This window comes from Amphiprion ocellaris, unplaced genomic scaffold (assembly GCF_022539595.1).
Source record: "Amphiprion ocellaris isolate individual 3 ecotype Okinawa unplaced genomic scaffold, ASM2253959v1 Aocel_unscaffolded261, whole genome shotgun sequence".
NCBI lineage: Eukaryota > Metazoa > Chordata > Actinopteri > Pomacentridae > Amphiprion > Amphiprion ocellaris.
The window spans coordinates 1-12,227 of NW_026559435.1; the positions used below are offsets into that span (position 1 = coordinate 1).

General features: G+C 39.3%; 2 protein-coding genes across 2 annotated transcripts; one reads left to right on the forward strand and one right to left on the reverse strand.

The window, feature by feature from the left end:
* Window positions 1-2,603: 2,603 nt before the first annotated feature.
* LOC111576685 (D-aminoacyl-tRNA deacylase 2) lies at window positions 2,604-6,085 on the reverse strand. The gene is made up of 3 exons (XM_055008832.1): window positions 5,818-6,085; window positions 3,275-3,344; window positions 2,604-3,178 (listed from the first exon to the last, which is right to left on the reverse strand). Exons 1-3 carry the CDS (start codon window positions 5,926-5,928, stop codon window positions 2,859-2,861), a joined length of 501 nt encoding a protein of 166 aa, XP_054864807.1. The 5' UTR covers window positions 5,929-6,085; the 3' UTR covers window positions 2,604-2,858.
* A 611-nt stretch (window positions 6,086-6,696) lies between these two features.
* On the forward strand, window positions 6,697-12,014 carry nubpl (nucleotide binding protein-like). The gene is made up of 11 exons (XM_023282483.3): window positions 6,697-6,883; window positions 8,073-8,217; window positions 8,754-8,788; window positions 8,867-8,957; window positions 9,034-9,073; window positions 9,629-9,719; window positions 9,862-9,955; window positions 10,672-10,757; window positions 10,832-10,952; window positions 11,077-11,159; window positions 11,832-12,014. Exons 1-11 carry the CDS (start codon window positions 6,752-6,754, stop codon window positions 11,892-11,894), a joined length of 981 nt encoding a protein of 326 aa, XP_023138251.1. The 5' UTR covers window positions 6,697-6,751; the 3' UTR covers window positions 11,895-12,014.
* Window positions 12,015-12,227: the final 213 nt, after the last annotated feature.

Below are 12,227 nucleotides of genomic sequence, written 5' to 3' on the forward strand. Positions count from 1 at the left end.
TCAGAAACAGCTGCAGATATCGCTCCAATAATCACCAGCTCTTCCAAGCTCTCCTCCAGGCTGGACTACTACTACTTCTCATCGGGATCCCTAAAAGAGCTGCAGAAGCTCCAGATTATTCAGAACAGCTGCTAGGATCCTGATGAAAACCACATCACAGCATCCTCCGTTCACTCCTCTGGCTCCCCATATCCTCCAGAATTCACTACAAAATCACTCTTCTCACCTATCAGTGCATTCATGGCAATGCTCAGGATTACCGTAAAGAACTCATCTGTCACCAATCATCAGAAATAAACCTCCACTAATAACTGCCACCTCCTCCTCCTGCCCAGAACCAAACTCTGGACCAGAGACAGAACCTTCAGAAGTCCTCCTCACCTCCTGAGAGCTCCACAAACAGCGGATGTTTTTAAAAAAGGCTTAAACAGCTTCTGTTTAATAAAGCTTTTAATTAACCCTAACCCTGAAGTTTCTATTTTTATTGTTACTTTATCTGATTTTTTGTTTTTATCCGTTTTATATCTTAAATGTAGCATTTTTAGATTTTGCCTAAATGAAAAGTGCATAACAAATAAAACGTATTATTAATTTATTATCATTAAATCATGCTAAATGTCTGAAATGTAAATAAACAATGAGATAAATGAAAGCTGGATGTTCATATTTATTTCTTGTCCTCAGGTTTCATCCTGTTTGTTAGAACTGAAAAACTAAAATACTGAAGACCTCTTTTCTGAACATTCTGTCATTTTTGTTGACAACAAAAAATCTATTGATCAGCTGAAAAAATAAACAGTGAAATTAGAAAAAAACAACATAGTTTATTTTTTATCCTCATTATTAATTTCTGTAATTAATGTTATTAACTTTTTTAACGTTTTGATATATTGAATTCATTTTTGTGATGTTTTTATTGTTTTTCTGATCATCATGTGAAGTCATCACATATTAATTCACTGTTTTACTGCCGATGTGTGATTTGAACATCTGATGTGTTTAGAAAAGCTTTTATGAATAAAGTTTCACTGATTAACTGATTGATTGATTGATTGATTGATTGATTGATTGATTGATTGATTGATTGATTGATTGATTGATTAATTAACTGACTGTTATACAGCACACTGACATGAACAGGACTAACATCAGGAACCTTTATTAGCAGCAGCCTCAGGCTAAAAGTTTCTCACCTCAGCACATGTTCGGTCGGTCAACACTAATCCTCGTTACACCGACGTCAACTTTAACCATCAAATTTCCCGCCGGAAGCCGTAAATTTAGCGAAACTTTCACAGAAACCACGTCTTTTCTTCCACTTTAACCGGATTCCAGAACATTCTGTGCACAGAAATTCGTTTTAAGTTGAATTACAGCCCGAAAGTGTCGCTGGTTCGGTGGAGATTTTTGACGAAGGTTGAAAAATCTGTGAAACGGAGCTGAGAGCGGCGCACTTCCGGTGACGACACTGAGCGAAGCGCCGCCTGCTGGAGGGAGGACGAACTGTAACCACATTTTATTATTGATTAAAATCTATTATCAAGCCTTATTGATTATTGATCAAAACTGCTAGTAACCATCCAGTAATCAATAATGATTAATAGCAACCATTATTGATTACTGATAACAGTTATTTAACTGATACTTATTAGAAACTAAAGCAAAAGCTTTATGGTTCTTGATTAAAATTTTATCTGTATCTATATATCTGTATTTATATATCTATATAGCTGTATTTATATATCTGTATCTATATATTTATATATCTGTATCTATATATATGTATTTATATATCTGTATTTATATATCTGTATTTATATATCTGTATCTATATATATGTATTTATATATCTGTATTCATATATCTGTATCTATATATCTGTATTTATATATCTATATATCTGTATTTATATATCTGTATCTATATATCTGTATCTATATATCTGTATTTATATATCTGTATTCATGTATCTGCATCTATATATCTGTATTTCAGAAAATGTTTTCAGCATTATGTTTAAACTCATCAAACCTGGAAATAACTTCTGTCTGGTTTTTCTTCACTGTGGTTCATTCTGCAGGTCTGTGGAACCAGAATGAAGGAAGGAGAGAACTCAGATTCTTCTGGACTCAGAACGATGGAAACCAGAGAGAAGAAACATTTCTTTGATTATTTAGTTCCGACTTTGGAACAACGGTTTTCACAACAACAAATGGCCATATTTTATTTCTGATTTATGATTCTTCATTCAGGTGGAGTTTTCACTAACCCTGATGGGATTCATTCTGTTTCCGTCCCATCAGTCTGCCTCTCTGGTTTCATCAGAACACTTCAGTCTCATCACTCAGACTCATGTTTAGTGCTGCTTCCAGGACTGGAAAACTAAACGCTTCCAAATGTTCCAACAATAAATGAGTGAAACGTGCTCTGTGGGACTGCAACGAATGATTATTTTCAGTCATTTTGTTCTGGATCAATCAATCACATGTTTCTTTGGTCAGAAAATGGTTCAATTGTGGATCAGAGTTTCCTCAGATGTCTGGTTTAGTCCAAAGATGTTCAGTTTACTGTCACAGAGGAGGAAAGAAACCAGAAAATATTCATAGAATTCAGACGTTTTTATTAAAAAATAACTCAAACGCAGTAATTGATGATGATTAATCAGTTTACATGTTCCAGCTCTTAAAGTCACAACAAAGAGACGTCTGAGCTGATTTTCACTTCTTGGTTTACATTTAAAAACCGCACAATTGGATTCTGGTGCCCGATGACACAAATAAAGAATTAATTTTAGATGAGATGGTGTTTCTCTCACCAGACGTCTCTGCTATAGTTTGAAGAACAGGCAGATGTGGACTTCAGAAGTCCATCAGGTGGGTGTACGGTCCGTTGGTGTCCAGCTGCAGAACCTGTCTGTTTCCATACGTCCCGTGCTTTACCTCCACGCTGCTGCCGGCCGAAGCTGTAGCCACTTCCTTCTCACATAAAGACACAAAGGCGCCGTAGAGTCGCAGCCCGTCCTCCTTGCTGATGTTGTTGTGGTACTGCATGGATCGGCCCTTCGCCTTCCCGCCCAGCGTGGCCTGAGGGACGATCAGGATGCTGCCAGGAAGCTCCAGCACCGAGACCAGCCTCCCCGAGGACGCCTCACACAGCCGGACGTTCAGCAGCGTGGACACTGGACGGACAGACGGGAGGACAGACGGGAGGACAGGGTTTACTGACAGGACGGTTAAACGTGGAGCTTCAGGAAGGTTCTTTAAACGTCACTGACCCATCTTCTGAAGGAGTTCTTCTGAGGCTCCATTGAAGAAGCAGATGTAGATCACCATTCCTCTGTCGATCTGAGAGACAACATCAGTTTCACTGTTAGTCCTCTTATTAACCCTATTATTATTATTACTATTATTATTGTTATTATTATTATTATTATTATTATTATTATCACTATAATTATTACTACTACTGCTACTACTAATAATATTATCTTTTTATGGCTTTTCAACATTGAATAATCACCAATTTAATCATTTTTTCACAAAAATTTACAAAAAGCTCTTTCATGCCAAAATAAAAACAGATTTCTACTAAACAATGTAAATTTATTAAGACTATTAAATAAAGAGAAATGATTCCATCCATGTCCTCTTCCCTCCAGTCAGGATCTAGTAGAAGAACCTTCAGGTCCATCATTGGTCCTGTTGGTCTCCATCAGTCTGAACATCTGGACATCTGAAGTTTTACCTCCTACTTCTTTACAAACTGTTAAACTCTATCAGGTTCCACAGGGATCCCGAGGGAACAGAACTTTTCATGCTGCCACCACCATGCTTCACACCATGAAGCTTTGACTGGTGAAGAACAGACTGAAGCTGGAACTCCTTCAGAGGAGTCATAGGAGTCTTGGTGGCCTCCCTGTCTAGTCTCTTTCTCCTTCAGAGGAGTCATCGGAGTCTTGGTGGCCTCCCTCTCTAGTCTCTTTCTCCTTCAGAGGAGTCATAGGAGTCTTGGTGGCCTCCCTCTCTAGACTCTTTCTCCTTCAGAGGAGTCATAGGAGTCTTGGTGGCCTCCCTCTCTAGTCTCTTTCTCCTTCAGAGGAGTCATAGGAGTCTTGGTGGCCTCCCTCTCTAGACTCTTTCTCCTTCAGAGGAGTCATAGGAGTCTTGGTGGCCTCCCTCTCTAGACTCTTTCTCCTTCAGAGGAGTCATAGGAATCTTGGTGGCCTCCCTCTCTAGTCTCTTTCTCCTTCAGAGGAGTCATAGGAGTCTTGGTGGCCTCCATCTCTAGACTCTTTCTCCTTCAGAGGAGTCATAGGAGTCTTGGTGGCCTCCCTCTCTAGTCTCTTTCTCCTTCAGAGGAGTCATAGGAGTCTTGGTGGCCTCCCTCTCTAGACTCTTTCTCCTTCAGAGGAGTCATAGGAATCTTGGTGGCCTCCCTCTCTAGACTCTTTCTCCTTCAGAGGAGTCATAGGAGTCTTGGTGGCCTCCCTCTCTAGACTCTTTCTCCTTCAGAGGAGTCATAGGAATCTTGGTGGCCTCCCTCTCTAGTCTCTTTCTCCTTCAGAGGAGTCATAGGAGTCTTGGTGGCCTCCCTCGCTAGACTCTTTCTCCTTCAGAGGAGTCATAGGAGTCTTGGTGGCCTCCCTCTCTAGACTCTTTCTCCTTCAGAGGAGTCATAGGAGTCTTGGTGGCCTCCCTCTCTAGACTCTTTCTCCTTCAGAGGAGTCATAGGAGTCTTGGTGGCCTCCCTCTCTAGACTCTTTCTCCTTCAGAGGAGTCATAGGAGTCTTGGTGGCCTCCCTCTCTAGTCTCTTTCTCCTTCAGGTGAGTCATAGGAGTCTTGGTGGCCTCCCTCTCTAGTCTCTCAGGTCTTGAGGACGTCCTGCTCTAGTCAGATTTATTCATGTTCCATCTTCCTTCCATTTCTTAATGATGGATTTAACTGGACTCCAGGAGATCTTCAGGAACTTTAAATGTTCTTGTATCGTCCTGACTGATGCTTTTCTACAACCTTTCCTCAGAGTTTCTTGGTTCTTCAGTATTCTTCAGTATTCATGGTGTAGTTCTATCCAGGAGTTCTGATCCACCAGACACTGGACCTTCAGATCCAGGAGTCTTTATCCTCCAATCACTGACCTCAGATCATCCATTAAGGACTTCTGGAACCAGCTCAGTTCCATCCGAGTCATTTTAAAGGGTGTAAATATTAATGCAGTCACTTATTTTACTTTTTATATTTCTAATTAATTGTCAGTATTTTGTAAAAATCAGTTTCCACTTTGACTAGAAAGAGTCTGTTCTTGTAAATTCTTGATCAAATCAAATAGTAATTTCTGTCACTTTGGTTTTAGATTGTTCTTGTTATTTTAATTCTCCCCTCATGTTTATTTCACTAAATGCTGTGTTTTCCTCTGACTTCTATCTCTGGAGGCGTTTCTTTAGGTTCATGTTAAATATGTTCAGTAGATCTCCACTTTACTGTTTTATTACCAGTCTTACTCCATTTTCATGACTTGATTTGGTGCCTTTCACTTCCCTTTAGCTGAGTTGTTGCTATTTAACTTTCATGCTGTTATTTTATTGTGTTTTTCATTTTATTTTCTGTTTTATCTGATTTTTATCTCCTGATTTTGTAACTTTTTAGTTTTCACTTCAGTCCATAATGAACAACCTCCACCTCATTACCACCGTAACCCTTTGACGCATAGACCACATGAGGAGATACCCATTTTCCATTGGATTTGGGTCACTTTTGACCCAGGTTATGCATCAAAGGGTTATCAGGATTCTCCTCAGGGTCACCTGGCCGCTGTCTCACCTGGACGAACTGCGCCTCTGATTGGTCCCCGGCCGGCTGGACCTGCAGCTGAGCCCGCAGACACTGCTGCAGAACCGCCCGGGCCGCCGGAGCTCCGCCGCCCGCAGACATCAGACCGAGAGTCCTCCTGATGATTAATAGATATTAATCTGCAGATGATATCCTCCTTATGATATATTAATCTGTAGATTCTCTCCTCCTCATGAGCTGCAGCTTCACCGAGAAACTCAATGTACGATCAGGAGGAAACTCACCTGCTGGTTTCCTGATCAGGTGATCTGCGCAGATCATCACTGCGCAGCTTCTCCGCAGGTCGCCTTCAACTCTGAAGTGTCGAAATTAAAAATGAAATAGATTTCCACTAAAATTCATCAAATAATAGGAAGAAAACATTATAAATGTCCAGAAATTAACAAAAAAAAATCTTCTGTGTATATAATGTTCTCTGCGTTTTGCACTATGCATTTCCATTTATTCTGTACTGCTTTTATACAAATTTTTTCTCCTTGGAGCTGCTGTAACGTGAACTTTCCCCACTGTGGGATCAATAAAGTTTATCTTATCTTATTTATAATAATACATCTTTATTATAATAAAGATTTATTATGACAAAGATTTATCATTATAAAGATTTATAATAATAAATCCTTATTCTAAGAATATATAAATCTGTATGATAATAATATATGAATCTGTATGATAATAAATCTTAATAATAATAAAGACTTATTATAATTTATTTATGATCATAAATCTTTAGTTTTCAGTCTGTGGTCTTTTCTTTAAATTCACGACCAGTTGACGCAGCCGCGATTTGCGCAGTCGTGATTCGCATCAGTAACATGCGCAGGAGTGAGGCGCAGTGGTCCTTTGCGCAGGCGCACTGCGCAGCGGTTTTTTCGATCTGCGGAGCTGTTAGCTTCAAACAGCTAACATGTTAGCTCAGCTCACATACAGCAAACTGTCGCATTTACTGAGGGTCTGTGTGAATAAACCGTCAGTTCTCGGAACCGGTACCGAGATGAACACCGGAGCTTCCTGCTGGCTGCAGGTGAAACGCCGCCAGGTGAGATTTCTGTCCGTTTATCCGCAGTCAGTGACCAGCGTCAAGCTAGCGGCAGGTTAGCGGTGAATCCAGCAGCGGCCGGATGTGCCCTTCAAAATAAAAGCGACTACTGTCAAAGGCTCTTTCATACACGTCAGAAACAGAGGCGACTGTCAGAAAACGATATATATAAGAGACTAAATACTGTTTCAAACGGCGTGTGATTTGGTTTTGCTTTAATTAAAATTATATATAAATATAAGCGTTTATTTTGAACCGTCCATCCAGTGTTTATGTGTAATTCAGTCTAACTTTAATGTTTTATTTAAACACACAGAGCTCAAAGCTTTCCAGAAAAACGCACATTTTCACACCAGTGTTCCTAAATAACGTATCAGGATTTATGTCCTGACTCTGAATACAGAAACGGAAATAAATAAAACATGTTAATTCCAATATCAGCGGTTATAAATAATTATTTTTATAGAGTTCACAGCAGTAAAACTGAGTTTCCTGCACATCTGTTTGTTTGAATGAAAACCTGTCAGTGCTGCAGTAATAGTGATCAATAATCTATTATATGAGATTATTAACATTTAAAGTAACCTGAAATACGTGTAAACCTTAGAATATATCTGATATCTGATTCAGAAACCGTCAACTAAAAGCTCAGAGTTCAGTAGAAGATCTCTGAAGTTCAGCTGCTGTAAATGTTTAGTGTGTTGAATATTCTATGATATAAAATAAAGGTTATATCCTATAAAATATTATTATTTCCACTTCATTACTGCAGAAACACTACAGTGGAAGAACATCAGGAAAAACTAGAGAAAAAAGTCACTAAACAGATCTTCACTAACTGACAAACTCTGTGTTTTATTCATTCATTATTGAAGGTTGTTCTTCTCTGAGATCAGTCAGCTTCACATATTATGGGATGTTTTCTCCAGATTCAGTCTGATTGGATCCATGTTAGTTTAAAACTCTGAACTTCAGTCTAAAGAAACACTAGATACTCCTTTCAGAGAATAGATAGATAGATAGATAGATAGATAGATAGATAGATAGATAGATAGATAGATAGATAGATAGATAGATAGATAGATAGATAGATAGACTATAGATCCATAGATAGCTAGATGGTTTATTCATTCCTTCCAGTTCTCCAGTAGTTGACATGTTCTCGACCTTGCTGGATCTCTTTCTCCAGCGGTCGGTGGACAGTAAATCTCTGGCAGAGCGTCAGAAGCAGCAGATGGCCAGAAGTCTTCCCAAACAGAAGTCCATCTCAGGAGTCCATCAGGTGTTGGTGGTGGCTTCAGGGAAAGGAGGCGTTGGGAAATCCACCACTGCAGGTACCAGAACACCTCGCTGGTCTGTATGGAGCTGGAGGTCTTCAGCAGGATCTAATGGACATTCTAAATGTTGACTAAGTTCCTCAGCTCTTCACATGAACATCAGAGGATTTTTATTTTAGAATTTTCCAGAAAGTTTCAAGTGATTTTGCTTTTCATAGTTTGAAAGAGTTTGACTGTGGGTCCTATAGTTTTGCATGAAAGGAAAAAAAAAAGACTTTGCATTTCAGAATTTAGCTTAGAAGTTAAAAACAGAACAAATTATTCCTCTGTTTGATGGTAAAAGTTCAGATTTTTCACTTTTTATCTTAGAATGCTGCTTTAGAGGTCAAATAAAAGTTCTAGGTTTTAAAAGTTCCTAATTGGAACTGTCAGATTTACAGTCAAATATAAAAGCTTTTAAAATGTTTATTATTTATTTTATCTTTAAAGATCGATTTTTAACATAAAAATTAAGAACGTTGACTTTTTATTTTTCTGTGAATTTGGATTTTTGGAGTGTTTTAAAGCTCTGATGTGAGTTTCTGTGTCTTCAGTGAACTTGGCGCTGGGATTAATAGCCAATGATCCGGTAAGAGAAACGTCTTTCTGAAGTAAAGCTTTTCTGGTTTATTGTTCCTCTGAACAGAATCTCTTGTTTCTGTCTCAGTCCAAGTCGGTGGGTCTGCTGGATGCTGATGTTTACGGACCGTCCATCCCCAAACTGATGAACCTGAAGGGAAACCCGGAGCTCAGCGACAGTACGACTCTCATTCAGCTGCAGCTTTCTGATTCTCTCTAACCTCCTTTAAACTCCTCAACTGTTCTGTGTTCTAGATAACCGCATGATTCCTCTGATCAACTACGGCGTTCCCTGGTGAGTCCACCCAGTGGGTTTTTAACTAATAGTTAACTATTAAAAGAGTATAGAACTGTGAGGAGAATAGTTTATTATTAGGATAATATTTCATTATTAGGATAATATTTCATTACTAGAATAATGTTTAATTATTAGAATAATAGTTCATTATTAGGACAGTAATTCATTACTAGGATAATATTTAATTATTAGGATATTATTTAATTGTTAGGACAGTGTTTCCCTGTTAGAATAATGTTTAATTATTAGAATAATAGTTCATTATTAGGACAGTAATTCATTACTAGGATAATATTTAATTATTAGGGTATTATTTAATTATTAGGACTGTATTTCATTACTAGGATAATATTTCATTATTAGGATATTATTTAATTGTTAGGACAGTGTTTCCCTGTTAGAATAATGTTTAATTATTAGAATAATATTTCATTATTAGGACAGTAATTCATTATTAGGACAGTATTTAATTATTAGAATAATATTTAATTATTAGCACAGTATTTCCCTGTCAGCAGCAGGTCTCTAACTTCTCTCCGTTCTGGTCCTCAGCATGTCCATGGGCTTCTTGGTGGAGGACGCTGCTCCCATCGTCTGGAGGGGGCTGATGGTGATGTCTGCTATAGAGAAGCTTCTCCGACAGGTGAGACGGTTACCTGACAGGTGAGACGTTACCTGACAGGTGAGACGTTACCTGACAGGTGAGATGTTACCTGACAGGTGAGACGTTACCTGCCTGCTCAGGTGTCTGATAGTGGTGAGTCAGATGTTTGTGTGTTTGGTAGGTTGACTGGGGCTCGCTGGACTATCTGGTGGTCGACATGCCGCCTGGAACCGGAGATGTCCAGCTGTCCATCACCCAGAACATCCCCATAGCAGGTCAGTCCCCTTAACCCATAGCAGGTCATGGTAACTGATGCTGAGGAGCTAGATCTCCATGGTAACTGATGCTGAGGAGCTAGATCTCCATGGTAACTGATGCTAAGGAGCTAGATCTCCATGGTAACTGATGCTGAGGAGCTAGATCTCCATGGTAACTGATGCTAAGGAGCTAGATCTCCATGGTAACTGATGCTGAGGAGCTAGATCTCCATGGTAACTGATGCTGAGGAGCTAGATCTCCATGGTAACTGATGCTAAGGAGCTAGATCTCCATGGTAACTGACATGTTTTCTTTACACCAGTTGTCTCTCACTCACATGTTTTCTTTGTCTGTCTCAGGGCCACATTAGGAACACAGAGTTCATAAACGTGTTTACAGCCTCAGTTTGAGAGAAGCAGGAGGAACAGGGTGACATCCTGTAGGATTATCTGAGGCGATTTATAGTAGCTACCTGGATTTAAGCTACCTGCAGTTGGGATGTCATAAATTAACAGCTGCGAAAAATAGAAAGAGAGGATTTTTCCTTCACAAGTTTCACTCTGATTAGTCCAAAACAACTTACTTCTATGTCTCCTTCATTCTGGAACACGGTCAGACCTGATGTTGATGTTTCTGTGGTCATGTGATGTTTGTGATGTCTGTGATGTGATGTCTGTAATGTGATGTAATGCGATGTCATGTGACGTCATGTGATGTCTGTGATGTCATGCAGGTGCGGTCATCGTGTCGACGCCTCAGGACGTGGCTCTGCTTGACGCTCGGCGAGGAGCCGAGATGTTCCGGAAGGTGAACGTTCCGGTACGTTGGTGTTTGCAGGTTTCCTCCTGTGGGTCTGAACATCGGGAGAACGTCTGTCGGTTCTGTTCCTGCAGGTTCTGGGTTTGGTGCAGAACATGAGCATCTTCCAGTGTCCCAACTGCAACCACCAGACCCACATCTTTGGTTCTGACGGGGCCCGGCAGCTCGCCGACACTCTGGGAGTCCAGTTCTTAGGTGGGACCTCCGCCTTCATGACACATCGTTCTCTAGACGATTTTCTTCCAGAAAGTTCCAGATTCAACTCAGAGCTTTTCTCTCAGCTCCCGTCTGTCTCCTGACTCTGTTTGTCTCTGTCCAGGTGACGTTCCGCTGCACCTGAACATCAGAGAGTCGTCGGACCGAGGACGGCCAGTGGTCGTGTCCAGTCCGGACAGCCCCGAGGTCGGGTCTCTTCTAACATGTTCTGTTCTACTCTAATATGTTCTCTCCTACTCTAATATGTTCTGTTTCTACTCTAATATGTTCTAGTAGCTTCTGTTTCTATTCTATAATGTTCTGTTTCTATTCTAATATGTTCTATTATGTTGTGTTCTGTTGCTTTTTGTTCTACTTTATGTAGTTTTTCTTTTTGTTTTACTTTGGGGTTTTTTTCACTCAACTTTGTCCTTTATTTAGTTTTGTTTTCTGTTTTTAACTTTCTATGGATTTTCTTTGAATCCTTTTTTTAATTAATGTTTTCATTTTTGTTCTACTTTGTTGTTTTCAGTTGTGTGTTATGTTGTTTTATAGTTTTGTTCTGTTATTTCATTTTATTGTTGTATTCTACTGTCTTCAGTTTGGTTTTATTCAGTTTTAGTTCATCTTTGATTATCGTCAGTTCTTTTTTATTTTATTGATGGTCAAACCAACAGTTTCACCATCAGATAGATTCTAACACCAGCAGAATGATCTAAGATTGAACCTTGAATTACACAGATGAGTCCCAGAAATGAAACATTTAAGATTTTTTATGAATCCTTCAGTAGAAAATAAAACATCAGAACAGATTCTTTTATATGATGATATTCAGAGAGAGTTTAAATCTATATTAATCAGACAGGTTCTTGTTTCCAGGCGGCGGCGTATCGATCGCTGGCATCTGCAGTCGTCCAGAGACTTCAGGAAGTGAGCGGCTGAACGTTGTACAAACAGAAAGCTGCTGTCCGAACGCACAAGAAGAGAGAAACTGAACAAATGTCAGTTTGATAAAAGTGTCTGAAGCTTTTTAATGTATTTAATAAACTAAATAGAAATTCATTACCCAGAATTCAGTGCAGCCTAAAAACATGAAGACTAATGTTTCTGCTATCTGGTTTGTGGATTTTCATTTAAAGTTTGACTAAAGTTGGCTCAAAAATCCGTATTTCTGCATCGTATTTTCCAGCGTGGTTTGACAGGAAATGGATGAAAACTCAGTGAAGTTTTTACTGGAACCCTCCCACATGTTGGATCTACACAATATTTCTGTGA